Below are 19,673 nucleotides of genomic sequence, written 5' to 3'. Positions count from 1 at the left end.
GGTGGCGCTATAATTAGCAATTTAGCATATAATACCTGCCATTTCCACCCCATTGGATGAAAATGTATGAAAGTTGGTACACTTATGTTATTCCTCATGTAGACAAACTTGCCATTTTCCATAGTCTCTGTCATGATGGATTTGGCTGCAGGTTGAAAATTTGGCAAAACCTACAAAAAGTCAGATCGGTCTGAAATTTCACATGTACAGTATGTTTAGGGTGCATGTCTTCCTATAGGGTGTTAACGGCTAAGAAATCCAATCCAAGATGGCAGAGAAACTGGCATTCAAAAATTATATATATTTTTTAATTGGGCCACAAAATTCAAGTGCTTATAATTTTGTACAACAATAATCTATGGAGATTAAACTCACTGGATACGAAGAAGGCACTACCATGTTGCACCACGTCGAAGCATTTGCGTGACTCAAGCATTTACATGGTCAGTAGCCTACACGCGCTGGTGGTGGGGGTGCAGGCGGGACGGGAGTACATTAATGTATGCTCTATGTGCAAAGCCATGCCCATCATGCTTTCATTGTGTTTTAATTGATGTTATAACTCAAATGTGCTGGAATAGTATAGCCTGTTGCTGGGTGTGCTTGTTGCAGTGTGGTCGTTGCAGCGTGGTCGCTTGAAGCTTACCCCATATAGCCGCTTGCTGAGTTTATTTCTGCAATAACTTCACTTATGGCACACTTATGGCACATATTCTTCTAACGTTAACGTTACGACTTGTTGGTTCGGGAGCTGCCATTACTGTTCTACTACTAGAGTATTCCTGTATTTCGCGTCATCATCTACGGGAACCAATCAGGGACTGGTGACGGAACAGCAGTTAAAATGCAGTCTCCTGATTGGTGCCCCATTCTCTGGGAAAACCTAAATCGCTCTGAGCGGGTGAAAGTCCAGATTCATAGTGAAAATGTTCAAACCTTTTCGCAATGAGTCTGGTTGACCGGACAAGGAATGATGCCTACTGGCATATGAGATTCTTGGAGAACCTACTGTATGTGCACCTTTTTTCATAATCTAACTTCCCTCTCTTTTTTCCCCTCCGCCCCCCCAGCTGCACCTGTACGACGTGGCCAGCGGTGTGAGGACCACTCTGCTCAGCTTCTGCTCATACGTCCAGTGGGTCCCAGGCAGCGACGTGGTGGTGGCCCAGAACAGGAGCAGCCTGTGTGTCTGGTACAACATCGACAGCCCTGAGAGAGTCACCATGATCCCTCTTCGGGTGAGTGTGTGTGTGTGTGTGTGTGAGTGTGTGTGTGTGTGTGTGTGTGTGTGTGTGTGTGTGTGTGTGTGTGTGTGTGTGTGTGTGTGTGTGGGTGTGGGTGTGTCTGTATGTCAAAGTCAAACTCAGATTCAATAAAGTATCTATCGATCTATCTAGGTTTATTTGTCACAAAGATCATACAGGTACAAGAAGTCAAATGTACAACAAATGTAACACACTAAGCAATATAGAGAGGTAGATATGCATTTATACAGTGAGGGAAATACTGTGTATATTCACAGTACAGAATATAGATATGTATATTCTATAGAGTATTAATATAAAGTGCTGAGTTGTGCTGAGTGTAGCTGCTGAATTTACCAGACAGTTTCTTCATTCAGGATCCTAATGGTCTGAGGGAAGAAGCTCCTTCTGAGCCTCTCCGATGTTGTGTGAGTGTGTCTAAGTGTGTGTGTGTGTGTGTGTGTTTGTGTCTAAACGAGCCCTCCTTGCTGGCCACAGGGGGACATTTTGGCCGTGGAGCGAGCTAACGGGCAGACGGAGGTGATCGTGACGGAGGGGGTGAACAGTGTGTCCTACACCCTGGACGAGGGACTGATAGAGTTTGGCACCGCCATCGATGATGGAGACTACTACCGGTCAGTAGGGGTTAGGGTCACGGTTAGGGTTACAGTGGAAGATGACAGGGATTACTACAGGTCAGTACGGGTTATGGTCAGGGTCAGGGTTAGGGTTAGAAGATGATCAGGACTACTACCGGTCAGTACGCTCTGGGTCAAAACAGTAGTATTCAAACAGTACTGGCAGTGCCTCTGGAACTCTGTTTGCACTACCACCCATTCAGTAAAAGATTATCGTTTTTATGGGTCATTGATGCTAATGGAAAACTTGTCAAGTGTGCTGTTAGTGTCTTGTCTATATGAACCTATATGAATTTATCTATATGAACTTGTGTATATATTAACCTATTTTAACTTGTCTTTATGAACGTATATGAACTTGTCTATATGAACCTGCTTCATACTGTGATGTCCATGTGGATGCTGCTATTGTGTGACTCACCTGACTGTGTTATTTTCTTTGTCTCTCCTTGTTCATGGGTGTGTGTGTGTGTGTGTGTGTGGGGGGGGGGGGTTGTCTGTGTGTGTGTGTGTGTGTGTGTGTGTGTCTGTGTCTGTGTCTCAGAGCCATGGCCTTCCTGGAGACCCTGGAGATGTCTTCAGAGACAGAGGCGATGTGGAGAACCCTCAGCAAGCTATCTCTAGAGGCACGCCAACTCCACATCGCAGAGAGGTCAGTCATCTCACACACACACACACACACACACACACACTGCTACTAGCTGTTATTGTTTTTACTGCTGTACTTGTTTCAGCTTGTTTTATTGTGTATGTAAGGTCACACACAATTTCTGTCTGTCCTCATTCGTTTATTGCTATTTTTAATACCTTATTATTTCCCTTTTTTTCCCTCAACCCTTTCCTGTTCTCTAGGTGCTTTGCAGCCTTAGGAGATGTTTCTAGGGCTCGCTTTCTGAACGAGACCAACAAGATCGCTGATCAAGTCTCCAAAGAATCTGTAAGTGGAGTATGACTGTTCCTCAAGTTCCCAGACCCATGTATATCTCAGCTAGAAGAGATGGCTGGGACATTGCGCACCGTACCTCTTCCCAGGAGGCATGCCACAGCTCAAACAGGGTTCACTGATAAACAGTTGAAAGTACCTGTGGGGATTACTGAGTTCAACTATCACTGCCTCTGCAGGAAAAGCCCACACCAAGGCCAACCAGACCAACCATTCTGGTAATGAGAAGATTGGCTCGCGACACCGTTGTGCAGCTCCCAATTTGTTTGCTCGCGCACACATCTCCCCAGTCACTGGCTTGCGACACCGTTGTGACAGCTCCCAATGTTTTGGCTCGCGCACACATGCAACTCTGCAGTCACAATATTGACGTTATCTGTATGCCTGGGCGCAAGCCAGTCTTGTTCTCAGTAGGCTATCGTAATGTCAGAAGCGTTCCCTAGCTCTGAGTCCGTACCATCAAATGTAACATTATTTAAGAAACAACTCGAAAAGTTTAATATGGAACTATTTTGGTTTTAAACCATATAAACAAGGAAAAGCGATAGATGATGGCCGTCCGTTGTGCAGGTGATGCAGCAATGCCGTACAGGCAAAAGGAGGCAACACATCAAACTTAATAAAGCATCTACAATCTTGTCATCCAGACCTTGCACTGGAATACAGATGAGCTAATGAGGTTAGTATGACTTTATTTGTTATACTAGCAGTGTTCTTGCCATTAGCTAATATTACAAAAATTAATGAATAAACCTCTTGGCTAAAGCGTGTGCTGCTGTTGCTAGCTAGCCAGCCGGCTAGCTAATGAAGTAACATTAGCCTACCTGCTGTCATGTCGTCATGCACAGCGGTTGAATGAAATTTGTCGTCCTCTCATTCCAACTCCAAACTCCTTAAAATAATGTGAGCTAGATTATGTAGGCTGAGACGAATCCAATGATAATCCAATGATATCGACCTCTTGACATGTGGTCATTTGATCTGGTTTTGACTTAAACGAAAGTGAAAGCTAGATAAAGCATGTTGATGTCACTGCCATCAACCAAAACCCAGTGGCTCTCCGCTGACCTTTACTGGTGGTTGGTGATACAACACTTGTGTGTATACATGGCTGATTCTGTTGTTGTTAGATATGCATTTTAAATATTTAATATTAATAATATGCATAATATATTTTTACCTTACCTGTAGAGTTACAATGTAATGCGTTAAATGCATGTTATTCATGCACCACTCATAAAGTGATAACACTGTACTGTAATGTACTGTACATTGCACGTTCATAAAAATAAAAGAAAAATTTAAATGCTGCGGTATTGTGATACTACTTGGTATCGTGATACTTTGGCTGGTATAGTATCACATGTCAAATATTGGTATTGTGACAACACTAGTTTTGACTGCTCTGAAACTGCTCTGCAGAAAGCAAGATCTTGATTGTAGATCGGAGTCATACAGCCACTGCTGCTCCAACAACATGTGAACTGTAGACACCATTACTGAATGCTACACCCCTCAATCGAGTTTCATGAAAATGGGTCTGGTAGTTTTTGAGTAATCCTGCTTACTAACAGAATCACTCACAGAATCACTCACTCAGTGTTTGCGCTGGGTGGAGGTAACCAGACCCAATTCATGACTAAACGATCGTCGATGGTCCGTGGGCGACGAGGAAAGAGAGAGGGATCTGAACGAGCTCTGGCTTATTGAGAGAGATGCTGGTGCTCCATGTAACCCCAGTCTGACATGAAACCAAGGGGGACAGAGAGGGAATACATGTCCTGCAGTGACGACCAGCTAACCAAGTAGACTGAGCTGTATGTTTTACTGTCCGTTGACGAGGAGAGAAGAGGGAATTTTGAACAGGGTCCGCCATATTGAGACAATAACTTTGCAGTGATGACTCAGGGTCATTAAGATTAGCTAACCAAGTAGGCTCATTTTCATCCATATTAGGTGATACTGTAGGTTTAGAAATGTGTCACTCTTAAATACTTTTGGAGCACACTATGTTTTGATCGATGTAATGTAATTTAGCTACATTATTATTATTTAGCTAAATCAGTAGCATGCTGGACTGGTATTGATAGAGGGATGTCCTGTGTTTTTCCAGGGAGGAGAGGGGACAGAGTTCTACAAGGTCAAAGCTCGCCTGGCCATGCTGGACAAGAACTACAAACTGGCTGAGATGTACTACATTGAACAGGTGGGAGGAGCTGGCTTCTAGGAATAGACTTGAGCCTCCTGATGATGTTTGTTGTGGCATGAGTGTTTTGTAGAATGACACAGACCAGGTAATGGTTTTGTGGTATGTGTGTCCTGTACCAGGTGTGATGTTGTGGTATGTGTGTCCTATACCAGGTGATTATGTTGTGGTGTGGGTGTCCTGTACCAGGTGATTATGTTGTGGTATGAATGTCCTATACCAGGTGTGATGTTGTGGTATGGGTGTCCTGTACCAGGTGATGATGTTGTGGTATGTGTGTCCTGTAGCAGGTAATGATGTTGTGGAATGTGTGTCCTGTACCAGGTAATGATGTTGTGGTATGTTTGTCCTGTAGCAGGTAATGATGTTGTGGTATGTGTGTCCTGTACCAGGTAATGATGTTGTGGTATGTGTGTCCTGTATCAGGTGATGGTGTTGTGGTATGTACCAGGTAATGATGTTGTGGTATGTGTGTCCTGTATCAGGTGATGGTGTTGTGGTATGTACCAGGTAATGATGTTGTGGTATGTGTGTCCTGTACCAGGTAATGATGTTGTGGTATGTACCAGGTAATGATGTTGTGGTATGGGTGTCCTGTACCAGGTAATGATGTTGTGGTATGTACCAGGTAATGATGTTGTGGTATGGGTGTCCTGTACCAGGTAATGATGTTGTGGTATGGGTGTCCTGTACCAGGTCATGAAGTTGTGGTATGTGTGTCCTCTACCAGGTGATTACAGTATGTTGTGGTATGTGTGTGTCCTCTACCAGGTGATGGTGTTGTGGTATGGGTGTCCTGTACCAGGTGATGGTGTTTTTCTATGTGTGTCCTGTACTGGGTGATGATGTTGTGGTATGGGTGTGCTGTACCAGGCGATGACGTTGTGGTATGTACTAGGTGATGTTGTGGTGTGTACTAGGTGATGATGTTGTGGTATGTACTAGGTGATGTTGTTGTGGTGTGTACTAGGTGATTATGTTGTGGTATGTACTAGGTAATGTTGTGGTATGTACTAGGTGATGTTGTTGTGGTATGTAACAGGTGATGATGTTGTGGTATGTAATAGGTGAAGATGTTGTGGTATGTAATAGGTGATCATGATGTTATGGTATGTACTAGGTGATCATGATGTCTTGTTATGTACTAGGTGATGTTGTTGTGGTATGTACTAGGTGATGATGTTGTGGTACAGTATATACTAGATGATAATGTTGTGGTGTGTACTAGGTGATGTTGTTGGGGTATGTACCAGGTGATGATGTTGTGGTATGTACCAGGTGATGATGTTGTGGTTATGGGTGTCCTGTACCAGGCAATCATGTTGTGGTATGTACTGTACAGTACAGGGTGATGATGTTGATAATGTTGTGTGTGTAGAATGCCATAGACGAGGTGATGGAGATGTACCAGGAGCTCCACATGTGGGACGACTGCATTGCTGTTGCTGAGGCCAAGGTAACGCGCTCTATCCTATGTTGCCCCTCCCGAAAGACCTAAAAAGCCAAATATAGCAGACTTTTAGATCGCTAACATTTTGAGCATAAGTCAATGTGAGTTTAACATAGCGAAAATTAGCATTGTGGCTAGTGGCCATTTTCTGACTGGGAGTGACAGATGATGAAATTAAAATATTTTCTGTTGCTGCAACTAGCTACATAAGTATACCACAGTTTAGTCTGTCTTCTGATGTTAGTTTGTAGGCTAACATTAGCTAGGCTATGTGTTGTGGACTAAATTGTGTTGCACAGTTTATAGTTCACATTTTTCCCATTTAGCCTATGCATGTTCAGCAGTGCTTTTCCGATTTCTTTTCAACTGTTGGGGTGTTTTTCCACCGGCAAGCTGTATTTTAGAGCTGGTGCTGTTTTCTCGTAGTTTACAATGGAAAGTGAGCTCTAGGGCGCTATAGTACGGAAGAGCATTAGGGCCAAGCTTCTGAGTTTAAAGTCAGAATTTCAGATTTTAAAGTCAGAATTTCAGATTTTAAAGTCAGAATTTCTGAGAAAAAAGTCAGAAATAACTTTGGAGAAAAAAAGTCAGAATTTCTGACTTTAAACTCAGAAGCTTAAAAAAAAATCTGTTGTTGGCCCTAATGCTGTTTTTTTCGCACTGAAATGAAAAAAGCATTCTGTCCCATTTTGGTTCACATAATTGTTCACCTATTCAACGATGTATGCCCAAAAAATTACAAAATTCTACTTTTGTTGGAATCTTATATCAAAGTATATAATTTCTTACTTCCTGGAAAACGGTAGGTCACGTGTAATGACGACAACAGGTACCTTAGATTTTAGACCAATAATTTCACAACATCTACCCGTCAATCAACGCTATCCTTCTTAAAATATAGTTCTTAAAACCCGTCCACTTGTCAATGTTCCAATCAAATTCCTCTCAACATATATCCCACCCTCATAGCTTGTTTGCGTCGGAAATACGTCAAACTACGGAAGTTAGATGATCCGTTTCAGTGCGACTTTAAGCTTCTGAGTTTAAAGTCAGAATTTCTGAGAAAAAAGTCTGAATTTCTGAGATTAAAGTCTGAATTTCTGAGAAAAAAAAGTCAGAAATAACTTCTGATAAAAAAAGTCTGATTTTCTGACTTTAAACTTGGAAGCTTAAAAAAAAGAACTCCACTGCTGGCCCTAATGCTCTTCCGTACTATAGAGACGAGAGATATGTTCCATGTGCTTTTTAGCGCTATATCGGCATGAGCTCAAGGCTTTTTTTCAGGTGAAAAAAGTTGAACTTTTTGGGCCAGAGTGCAGGCTGTAAAAGGCCGTTCTGATGACCAGGATAGTCATTTTTTGGCAAGACCGCAGAGACAGCGAAAGTTAGCACTAGCTAACATTAGCCAGCTATCGTAACTTGGCTAGTTAATCTGCAGTCTGCAAAAACATGACACTCATTGCTAATGTAGGTGTAAAACATCAGTACCCTAGCCATCTGTAAACTCCAGCTCTTTTACGCTCTAAGCAGCGGTAAGCTTGGCGCTGTTCAGCTACATACAGCTCGCCGGTGGACACGCACCCTTAAGCATTCACACACATTTTCCTCAGGAAATGTAGTTTTTTTCTAGTAATGTTTTTGTGTTGCTAATACATATTGTTCATATTTATTTACTTCTGTTATGTGCACTCATTTAATTTCCGCTCAGCGTAGAGAAATGCACTGATACAACGGCTTACTGTGTATGTCTATTGGTGTGTTCAAGGACTTGGGAATTTCCAAGTTGGGAATCCCGACCCCCGACGTCATTGCATTCATGATGATTCATGACGATTTAAAAAAGAATGGATGCTAGAAGGAAGCTCTGTGTAGCGTGGCTAATGTTAGCTAGCAAAACAGCTGGCTAGCTAATTTTGCCGGTAAAATAGCTGTTAAAGTCCACACATTGCTATAATCAGAGAGACATATAAAGAATATAAACATATATTGCATAATTACACATCAAATTACAGGTTAAAACATCAACAAACACTTTATAATAATTAAATTTTTACCATCAACGTTATATGCCGCCATGTTAATCAACGTTATATGCTGCTCAAAATGATACCCGAGTTCCCAACTTGTTATCCCGAGTTGGACAAGCGTTGAATTCGTTTTTCACAAGTTGGAGGTCGGGAATTCCCGAGTTGTCTTGAACGCACCATAAGACAACACTGTTGACACCATGTATCCGTGACATGCTGTCCCATGACAACACTAGTAGTTTCATGAACCATGAAAAAGATCCTAGGGGAAGAACTACCACCTGTGCTGCTCAGAGTCATCAAACCAAGGTGAAGGATTCATAATCATACAGAAGACCCACTAATCTAGTCTGACTGTGTGTGTGTGTGTGTGTGTGTGTGTGTGTGTGTGTGTGTGTGTGTGTGTGTGTGTGTGTGTGTGTGTGGCTGCGTGCTTGTGTGTGCGTGTATGTGTGCATGCGTGTGTGTGTTTGTATGCATGTGTGTGTGTCCGCGTCCTAGGGCCACCCAGAGTTGGAAAACTTGCGGAGGAGCTACTACCAGTGGCTGATGGAGACCAGTCAAGAAGAGAAGGCTGGTGAGGTGAAGGAGCAGCAGGGGGACTACCAGGGCGCCGTCAGCCTCTACCTGCAGGCTGGCCTCCCGGCCAAGGCTGCCCGCCTCGCCATGAGCCACGACCAGCTGGCTGCCAGCGCCGAGCTCACCAACCGCATCACTGCTGCCCTCATCAAGGGGGAGTTCTACGAGAGGGTGGGCGTCGGCCTGCGGGCCACGATAACATCCTGCCTCTCAGCATCTAACTTTCTCCCTCTCTCCCTGTCTCTTTCTCTCTGTCCCTCTCTTTCTCTCTCCCTCTCTCTCTGTCTGTCTCTCTCTCTCTCTCTCTCTCCCTCTCTTTCTCTATCTCTGTCTCCTTCTCTTTTTCTGTCTGTCTCTCTCGTTCTCTGTCCCTACCTCTCTCTATGACCCTGTTTAGACTTGGTTTTAAAATGTGTTTTGAGCAGTCAGATCACAAGTGGACAGCGAAACACATTGTCGTTTACACGTGTCACAATGCGTTTTGGTGGTCGTTCACACTTGTTTTAGCACTGTCCACTTGTGATCTGATCGTCCAAAATGCATTTTAAAACCAAGTCTAAACAGGGTAATTCCTTGTCTCTCCCTCTCTCTCTCCTTCTCTTTTTCTGTCTTGTTTTGTTTCTCTCTGACCCCGACTCCTTCTCTTGTCTCTCCGTCTTCTCTGTCTCTCTCCATCTGCCTCTATGTTATATGGATGTATGTAGGGCTGTAATGATTACAAAAACATGTTGTTTTTTTTGTATGTTGCTACTGGTGTGTTTTTAACACAAAGGCCAATAAGAGGAGGCGCTAGTGAGCACCGCATGGAATAGACACTTTGTGGATGTTTCTCCTTGCTCCATAGGCTGGTGACCTGTTTGAGAAGGTCAGGAATAACCAGAGGGCTCTGGACTGCTACTGCAAGGGCCACGCCTTCAGGAAAGGTACCCATTACCTCCTGGTGTGGTCCTAACCCTAACCTAAACTCCCTGGTCTGGTCAGGGGGACGTCTAGTCAGCCCTGTATATGACCTGTGGTTCTGAGTTGTGTTAGGGTTAGGGTATAGTCTGTATATGACCTGTGGTTGTGTTAGGGTTAGGGTTGGGGTATAACCTGTATGTGACCTTTGGTTGTTAGCCGTGGAGCTGGCCCGCCTGGCATTCCCTTCTGAGGTGGTGAGGCTGGAGGAAGCCTGGGGAGACCACCTGGTCCAGCAGAAACAGATGGACGCTGCCATCAACCACTACATAGAGGCTGGGTAGGACCACACACACACACACACTTTATTTCATTTTACGCACAAATTGTGTGCCAAAAATGAAACGAAACTGTGACCCAAAAACCCAAGGTATGTATTGATCCGTGGGCTAACTACTGTGTCGTTGCATCCCTACACATCACTTGACTGACTGATGGGATTTACACATACATGTTGTACACAAAGTGTAGTACTTGTCCTCTCCTCTTCCCCTCTACTCTCCTCTCCACTCCTCTCTCCTCTCCTCTCTCTGCTCAATTCTCCTCTTCCTCTCTCATCTCCTCTCTCTCCTTTTCTCTCCTCTCCTCTCTCCTCTCCTCTCTCTGCTCAATTCTCCTCTTCCTCTCTCCTCTCCTCTCTCCTTTTCTCTCCTCTCCTCTCTCTCCTCTCCTCTATCCTCTCCTCTCCAACCCTCTCACCTCTCCTCTTTGTCTCTCCTCTTCATCTCTCCTCTCCTGTCTCCTCTCCACTCCTCTCTGTGGTAGCTGTTCCTCCAAGGCCATTGAGGCGGCCATCGGAGCTCGCCAGTGGAAGAAGGCAGTCCACATCCTGGAGCTCCAGGAGGACATGTCAGGAGGGAAGTACTACCTGAAGATCGCTCAGTACTACGCGTCCATTCAGGAGTACGAGGTGAGAGAGGGCTAAGTACTACGCCTCCATACAGGGGTATGAGGTGAGAGATAATGGATAGGACAGACACTGAAGGTTGTGATGAGACAGGTCTTAGCCAGCCACCTCACCGCTGTCCCGTGTCTGTCTCTACTCTACTCTACTCTACTCTACTCTACTCTACTCTACTCTACTCTACTCTACTCTACTCTACTCTACTCTACTCTACTCTACTCTACTCTACTCTAGTCTGCTCTACTCTAGTCTAGTCTGCTCTACTCTAGTCTACTCTGCTCTGCTCTGCTCTACTCTAGTCTGCTCCGCTCCGCTCCGCTCTACTCTACTCTACTCTACTCTACTCTACTCTACTCTGCTCTACTCTGCTCTGCTCTGCTCTGCTCTGCTCTGCTCTACTCTGCTGTACTCTAGTCGTGCTACAGGGTTAGGGTTCAGTTATTCAGGCTATTATAGCCAAATGCTACTGGATATAGACAAGTGCTATAGGTTGGTGAAATTTGGGTAAAGTAGAACCTCAGAGATCCAAACCCATCGGGAATGAGGGTCATTTGGATCTCAGAAATGTTCCGAACTCTGAAAGTGACATCAAAATACAACAAATTTACTTTAAAATTTATTTGGCTTACACTCAGAATAAATCATTAAATACCCTCTATAACAATCTGAAGGGCATTGAAATTGCAATCAAATAACCAACTACTACAGTTCAAATATACCTGATTCTGATTGATTGTGATTCATCAGTAAAGAAAGCTATACTGTAGCTTAAAAGTCTCTAACAGCATTTGTATTAGTTTTTCCTCAATGGTCAGTGGTATTCATTTGCCATTTTGTCATGTTACAGTAAAATGTTCAATTGATTTCTAGTTTTGACACCTGTTCGATTAACCAGACTTTCTCTGAAGTTTGGATATCTGAGGCTCTACTTTATGTGGTATTCAGGTCAGTGGAGGTGCATCCATTATAGATCTCTGAGGTTCTACTGGTATTATGGAGGTCAGTGGAGGTGTGTCCATTATAGATCTCTGAGGTTCTACTGGTATTATGGAGGTCAGTGGAGGTGCGTCCATTATAGATCTCTGAGGTTCTACTGTACTTGGTATTATGGGGGTCAGTGGAGGTGGGATGATTGAGCATGAGGTTGAAGGGAAAAAGAGGTAAATGCTTTACACAGGGAAAGATCTGTATCCTGCTGCTGAAGTAACATACAAGACTACAAATTACAGGCAAATCAGGATATGAAATGAGCTTGAGAGGAGATAGCAGTGTCAGTAGTACTTATTGAAATTAATTTGTAGGCCTACGGAAAGATGTGGTAGTTGTGGGTTGTGCGGATGCTGGTGCTTGTCCTTAACGAATAACCTTGAGGCCGTGCTCGTCTTATGGATAACCTCGAGTTGGTGCTTGAATTTAATGGATAACCTTGATAACCTCGAGGTGGTGCTGTCTTTGCCTATAGCACAAGTGGTTCTGCACTACCATGGACAGATTGTGTGCGTGTGTGTGTGTACGTGTGCGTGTGCGTGTGAATGCAGGTGGCAGAGCGTCTATTTATGAAGGGAGACCACATCAAAGTTGCCATCGACATGTACACTGTGGCTGGCCGCTGGGAGCAGGCTCATAAGGTATGTGTGTGTGTGTGTGTGTGTGTGTGTGGTGTGTATATGTGTGTATGTATGTATGTATGTAGGGAGATGTGTCCCAAGGTGTTTCATTCAGTCCCATTACCACAGGTGTAGAAAATCAAACACCTAACCATGCACTCTGCCTCTACAAACATTTGTGAAAGAATGGGTCATTCTAAAGAGCCCCCTGAATTCTAGCGTGGAGTGGAAGTGGAAGCGTTTAGGAACCACAGCAACTCAGCCACGAAGTGGCAGACCATGTAAAGTGTGGGGGTTGCTGAAACCTCCTCTGGCATTAAAGGACCATAGCGGTCTAAATATGATTTGATCTCCTAAAACTAGTCACCCATCGTATATCACATTACCGCAATCCATTTTCCGAAAGTTAAGTTCACGTTAAAAGATATTTGCTTTTTTACGTTTTACTTACATTTCAAAGTTGAACATGATGGCTTCAAAACCTATTTTTAAATTGTTCCATCTTTGCGCTGAAAAACTCGCTCCAGTTTCGATTAATTTTCAGTAGTTATTATCCGCACACACACACGCACATTAACCCCATTTGTGTGTGTGTGTGTGTGTGTGTGTGTGTGTGTGTGTGTGTGTGTGTGTGTGTGTGTGTGTGTGTGTGTGTGTGTGTGTGTGTGTGTGTGTGTGTGTGGTTGTGTAGCTGGCGGTGAAGTGTATGTCACAGGAGGACGTGTCTGCTCTGTACATCAGACGAGCTGAGGGCCTGGAGAGAGAGGGTAAATTCAAGGAGGCAGAGAGGTAAAGTCCATTAAAGACAAATCCTACATAGCTAGACCTGTACAGCCCTCCTCTCCTCTCTTTTCCTCTCCTCTCTCCTCTTGTCCTCCCAGCTGTGATGGATATTGCACTGCCACAAACACATGACATCAGGGCCTGTATTTATCAAGCTTCTTAGAATTACTCATAAGAACACTGCTAAGAGTTGACTTATTAGTAAAAATGTCTTGCCTAAAAGCTGCACTTTGTGTAGGACTGAATCTTTAGTGTCAGTCTTAGAGCTGATTCACGACAGTATAGAGGACGCAATTCCAAGTGCAAAGGAATGACCAGTCACTGAATGGATTCCCATAATTAAGAATATAGAAATGTCACAGTGTCACAGGTTCAATACCCAGTGGGAGTGTATTAGCGGTGTAACGATACACTAATATCACGATACGATACACGATATTGGGTTGACGATAACAATACGATACGATACACTAAGGGCAGGTGTGAAGTAGGGCTGGGAGTCCGAACTTCGGGATTCGAATATAATTCGAATATTGACAGAAATACTGGTATTCGAACGAATATTAGGCAGCCCTTAATATTCGAACCTGTTATAGGCATAATTTTTTGTAAATGTGTTGGCTAGCAAACGTTGCTTTTGATTCAGATTCAGAGGGTTTTTCACACCTGGACACCTGGGCTCCTGTAGGAGGTGACGTTAGTTAGCACGCGTTCCAGGCAACCCGTAACTCGTGTTTTTCCGACCTCCTACACGTGAAAATGCTCTGGAATGGCAGTCAAACCCGTAACTTCCCACCCGTGAACTCGTACAGATCGATGTAGGCTACTGCCATTCCAGAGCATTTTCACGTGTAGGACGTCGGAAAAACACGAGTTACGGGTTGCCTGGAACGCACCATAAACCCAAGCATGTAGTCATGCCTAAACACTGACTAAACTCTTAGTTGCTACTAGTTAGTCGCATATTAGTTTGGTGTCTAATTTCGGTTGCACCACGGCAATTTAGGCGTTGTCTTAACTAGTAACTACTAACTAGTTACTAAAAAATAGTCGTTGTATGACTGTGACGGCAGGATCCAAATAGCCAATCGGTAAGCAAGTAAAAATGTAAACAAGGAGGTTGATCGCCCTTACCCAGCCCTTACCAAGGAGCTTGGGCCGTGTCCGAATGTCCATATTTCATACTATATAGTACATACTGCAACTCGCCTACTACATGCGATTTAGTACATACCTGTACTACTCCACGAAAACATGTTTAGTATGCGAGATAAATGAAGCATGCTTCACGAGTCATCCAGTGAAAGCGACGGGCTCCGGCTCACAACAATATTGAGCTAGCCAGGCATTTGAGTTGGTCATCCAACACGCTCGATCCTCACCTTTCTGTATAATCCCAACTGTGAAATGGATGTGATAATAGTCCACAAAATATTCTTCCTTTGCCTCGTTTAGCACCAGCTGCAACTCTCCTCCAAATGCATTATCTCCGTTAGCAAGGCTAACGTTGCACTCGGTAGCTTGTGCTTATTATTATTATTATTATTATTATTGGGGTTGGTGCTTGTGCAGTGGAGGGGTTCTTTTGGGGGAGTTGGAGCCGTTGGATTGTTATGCTTAAATGATCCTAGCCAGCTAGTTTGATAACCTTCTTTGATTCAGACATAGCGTAGGCTGCCTGGTACCGTCCACTGACCAGTTGCTGGTTAACTATGAGAGGCAGGATCCCAGCCGACCGTTGCTTCCCCCCAACCCGCAACGGAGGGTTATCAGCTGGGCTGGGACTCCCCTCGCAGTTAATCTTGATATAACTAAGACATCTGATAAAAAAATCATTCTGAAAACATCATTGCTTATCGATATTGCCTATGATACAATGCCCACTAGTGGACAGAATGTGCACAACTTTATTTTAAAACCTAGGTAGGTCTTTCTGTAAGAATTTAATGGTAAAAAATATTATTAATAATAATTCGAATATATTCGAATATTATTATTAATAAATAAACGAACTTCGAATATGATTTTTGGGCAAAAGTCCCAGCCCTAGTGTGAAGCGTTGCAGTAGTGCTGCTGTTCACACCAATAGTGCATTTCTCAACATTTCTACTATTATACTCTGTGAATTTAGAGCTTAATTGTTGTAATATCATGGATAGGCCTAGAGACAAAAGACATGTTTGTTACCAGCGTTGTGTAGCTAGTGTTCACTGATATACAATAAACATATCACAATATTGTTTTCACCTTTGTGACGTTTCTGTATCGTGATATATTCTGGCACGATATATTGTTACACCTCTAGAGTGTATATTCACCCCTAATTTGACAATAAATAATCTACAAAATTTACATTGGAAATGAATTCAAAATAAATGTTTCCTAATCTTTCCAATTTCTTAATTACTGACTTGAAACTGGTGCGCTGTTAGTTGACTACGCTGTAGCTATAGCCTAGTTGATTCGCCTTCGCTGCGAAAGTTAGCTGTGTGATGACATCCCTTATCAAATCGGTCACATAGATGATGCCCACTTTGATCAACTACTCATCGTCAAACAATGCCAGGACTTCCTTCCGCTCCCGGAAGGCTCACACATGTCTCTGTCTCCTCAGTGCCATCCCCTACTGGCAACTCCTAACCACATAGGACACATCTCGGGGTCAATATCGGGTGGAGTAGGAGTGTTTCTTAACCTTAAGAACGTTGATGATGATAGCTTTTATTCTTAAGCTTGAAAGTAGGACTACATTTCACAAATTCTCATATCTTAAAACTAAAATGACACTCTAACTCCTTGGCTCCATTACGTCCGTCAGTTTCAACCATCAGTATCCATCAAAAAAAAAAAAGTTTTATTAACCATGGCGATTCTCTTAATGTTGCACGCAGGCATCGGACGGCTACAGTGGAGCCGCTGTCATTAATTATAATCGATTCATTTCCTTAGCGTCTGTTGGTTGATGGTTTGTGCAGACGCTGACGGACGCAGTGGACCCAAGGTGTTAGACGCTTGATAAATACAGGCCCAGGAATACTAGTTTGCTGTATTGATCCCTGTGGAGAGATTCATCAGCCAAGGCCAGAGTAGTTAGGGAATTGCTGGGCTCAAACTACAGGATTTAAAAAATCCTAACTGATTTTATAATTGGGTTACATCACGCATATAGGGAGAATCTTAACAGATTTTCTTCTCTTGAGTCTCAAACAAGCACACATTACAAGATTTGAAAATAACGGCTCAGCACACACTACAGGATATTATTAAGAAATCGTGCCCGAGGGAGCAACAAACCACTGGTCTCGCTTGTGTAGGACGGAACGCTCAGTGAGATGAGAGCTTTACGCTGCGAGGTTCGTTCAGAGCGATCCCTCTGTACGGTGGCTGTCACAGGCAGTGGTTTACACCCACTCAGTTTCCTAAACAGGAAATCTGCAGCTAAGATTTAGGTAAGCTATTTTGGTCTAACTCACTGTTCAGCCGTTTTGTACTGTATGTGTTCAATGTGAACCTATTCTTGCCTCCCTGTGAACTGTACACTAAAGGTCCTAAAATCCCAATCCTTATAGCCACCGATCTCACTCCCAATACGTGTTCACAATAGGTAGGATATCCGTAGATCAGAGTTTCCTATTTGTTAGGTTAAAACTGTCTATATCCCTCACGCTGAGAGGTGACATAGAATTCCCAAATTCCTATTGCCTCCAACCCGAGTATACCCCCTGACTGTGCTTGGAAAAGGTTTATTGGACTTTGTCATTCTGTTTCCAACTAAAAAACCTTTGGTTCCGCCTAATTGGGGGTTGTAACGGGCCTACAAGATACCACCAACTAGGTTTGTCGTTTGTGTCTTTTCTGATAGTGGTTGCCTTATGTTTTCCTAAGAATCTGTATAGCAAACAGTACACCGTCTGTCTGTTAAACCCCCTTTTGCTCTATGAGCCCAGGTTCCATAACACCAGAGTCAAACGAGTTGGTCGGATTCTGCTCTAAACAAGCAGGTTATACTTTCACTTTCCAGAGTTGAATTTAAGGAGTGTTGCCCGTCGGCCACTATTCCTAATTCCAGATAGGTCACTTAACCCTTATAGACGTTCAGCTTACGCTGGAGAGGAGGCAGTTCTTTGAAGAAATTAATTGTCCCAAAAAGCAAAAAAAAGATGCAAAGTTTTGCCAACACAGAGTACAGAAATCACAAGTGATTGGTACAAAGGATTGACCTCCCTTTTCTCTCTCTATCCTAAGCTAACATTCAGTATTTATACTATACATCAAAGGTAAACCCACGCAACAGGGGCAAAACATAATACGTCAATGGCCAGTTAATTGCGTCAATGCTGACCATAAGCAGTTTCAATTCACATAAGCATAACTCTACATAAGGTCTGAAGGAACTCCTTATAAGGTGAACACTTCCTTACATCTGCATCACAAGTGCGTCAAACATATACTGTAGATAGACAGTCAAAAGTTCATCAGACCCTCTGCATGCGTCAATCATAGATGTCAGTCAGACAGTCAGAAGGTCATCGAAGCCACCTAAATGCGTCACTCATAGCTGTCACCTGCAAGAGAAGAAAAACTCCCCTCCTGCATAAGACACACTTCCGTCACTTGCAAGAGAAAAATCCCCCTGTCGCATAGTTCCACAGGAAACACCATATTTAGAAGCTACAGTATGCAGGCAGAAAGACAGACGGAGACAGACACACGAGATGAAATCCCCAGGTACCCCAAGGTCAAAATGGACTGTGAATGGCCACTCGTTTAACACTTGTAAAGTACAGTAGTGACGTAATCATCCTAAATTAATATCAAACATGTTTGATTAAACATGTTTGATTAAATCCTAAATATCAAACATGTGAGGATGAGTCTGCGAGCCGATCGGGAAGTTTAAGATTGGATTTGTGAGTCCCTCACATTACAAGATACACACAACAGTACCGACCAAGGTCCCAGAGCAGATTTCTCCTCTGTCAGGACGGGTGAATGGAGGATGAATGCTGTAGTGTGAGCTCGGCATTATCGCCAATCAGAGATGGAGTCATTCCTCATTCCAGTGCATAGCAATGTAATCAGACCATGGTGTGTGCGTGCATACATGTGTGTTAGGGCTGGGAGTCCGAACTTCGGGATTCGAATATAATTCGAATATTGACAGAAATACTGGTATTCGAACGAATATTAGGCAGCCCTTAATATTCGAACCTGTTATAGGCATAATTTTTTGTAAATGTGTTGGCTAGCAAACGTTGCTTTTGATTCAGATTCAGAGGGTTTTTCACGCCTGGTGAAGTTGCAATCGCGAGCTCATTAGCAAGGCTATTGGACACCTGGGCTCCTGTAGGAGGTGACGTTAGTTAGCACGCGTTCCAGGCAACCCGTAACTCGTGTTTTTTCCGACCTCCTACACGTGAAAATGCTCTGGAATGGCAGTCAAACCCGTAACTTCCCACCCGTGAACTCGTACAGATCGATGTAGGCTACTGCCATTCCAGAGCATTTTCACGTGTAGGACGTCGGAAAAACACGAGTTACGGGTTGCCTGGAACGCACCATAAACCCAAGCATGTAGTCATGCCTAAACACTGACTAAACTCTTAGTTGCTACTAGTTAGTCGCATATTAGTTTGGTGTCTAATTTCGGTTGCACCACGGCAATTTAGGCGTTGTCTTAACTAGTAACTACTAACTAGTTACTAAAAAATAGTCGTTGTATGACTGTGACGGCAGGATCCAAATAGCCAATCGGTAAGCAAGTAAAAATGTAAACAAGGAGGTTGATCGCCCTTACCCAGCCCTTACCAAGGAGCTTGGGCCGTGTCCGAATGTCCATATTACATACTATATAGTACATACTGCAACTCGCCTACTACATGCGATTTAGTACATACCTGTACTACTCCACGAAAACATGTTTAGTATGCGAGATAAATGAAGCATGCTTCACGAGTCATCCAGTGAAAGCGACGGGCTCCGGCTCACAACAATATTGAGCTAGCCAGGCATTTGAGTTGGTCATCCAACACGCTCGATCCTCACCTTTCTGTATAATCCCAACTGTGAAATGGATGTGATAATAGTCCACAAAATATTCTTCCTTTGCCTCGTTTAGCACCAGCTGCAACTCTCCTCCAAATGCATTATCTCCGTTAGCAAGGCTAACGTTGCACTCGGTAGCTTGTGCTTATTATTATTATTATTATTATTATTGGGGTTGGTGCTTGTGCAGTGGAGGGGTTCTTTTGGGGGAGTTGGAGCCGTTGGATTGTTATGCTTAAATGATCCTAGCCAGCTAGTTTGATAACCTTCTTTGATTCAGACATAGCGTA

At 43.5% G+C, this 19,673-nt stretch overlaps 1 protein-coding gene across 1 annotated transcript in view; it reads left to right on the top strand.

Moving 5' to 3' along the window:
• The window catches only part of ift172 (intraflagellar transport 172), an 86,850-nt gene that overhangs the window by 35,885 nt on the left and 31,292 nt on the right, over nucleotides 1-19,673 (top strand). Inside the window, exons 16-27 of the mRNA XM_084447306.1 lie at nucleotides 1,071-1,238; nucleotides 1,743-1,879; nucleotides 2,427-2,534; nucleotides 2,735-2,819; nucleotides 4,939-5,031; nucleotides 6,410-6,487; nucleotides 9,010-9,258; nucleotides 9,932-10,010; nucleotides 10,204-10,324; nucleotides 10,810-10,954; nucleotides 12,487-12,576; nucleotides 13,247-13,344. Coding sequence (XP_084303432.1) covers nucleotides 1,071-1,238; nucleotides 1,743-1,879; nucleotides 2,427-2,534; nucleotides 2,735-2,819; nucleotides 4,939-5,031; nucleotides 6,410-6,487; nucleotides 9,010-9,258; nucleotides 9,932-10,010; nucleotides 10,204-10,324; nucleotides 10,810-10,954; nucleotides 12,487-12,576; nucleotides 13,247-13,344 — 1,451 coding nt within the window. The remainder of the gene's footprint in view (nucleotides 1-1,070; nucleotides 1,239-1,742; nucleotides 1,880-2,426; nucleotides 2,535-2,734; nucleotides 2,820-4,938; nucleotides 5,032-6,409; nucleotides 6,488-9,009; nucleotides 9,259-9,931; nucleotides 10,011-10,203; nucleotides 10,325-10,809; nucleotides 10,955-12,486; nucleotides 12,577-13,246; nucleotides 13,345-19,673) is intronic.

The sequence above is a fragment of the Borostomias antarcticus genome (assembly GCF_949987555.1).
Source record: "Borostomias antarcticus genome assembly, chromosome: 12".
NCBI classification, from domain to species: Eukaryota; Metazoa; Chordata; class Actinopteri; order Stomiiformes; family Stomiidae; genus Borostomias; species Borostomias antarcticus.
Note: the sequence above shows the minus strand (reverse complement) of the source record. Positions and strands in the feature narration are given on the sequence as shown.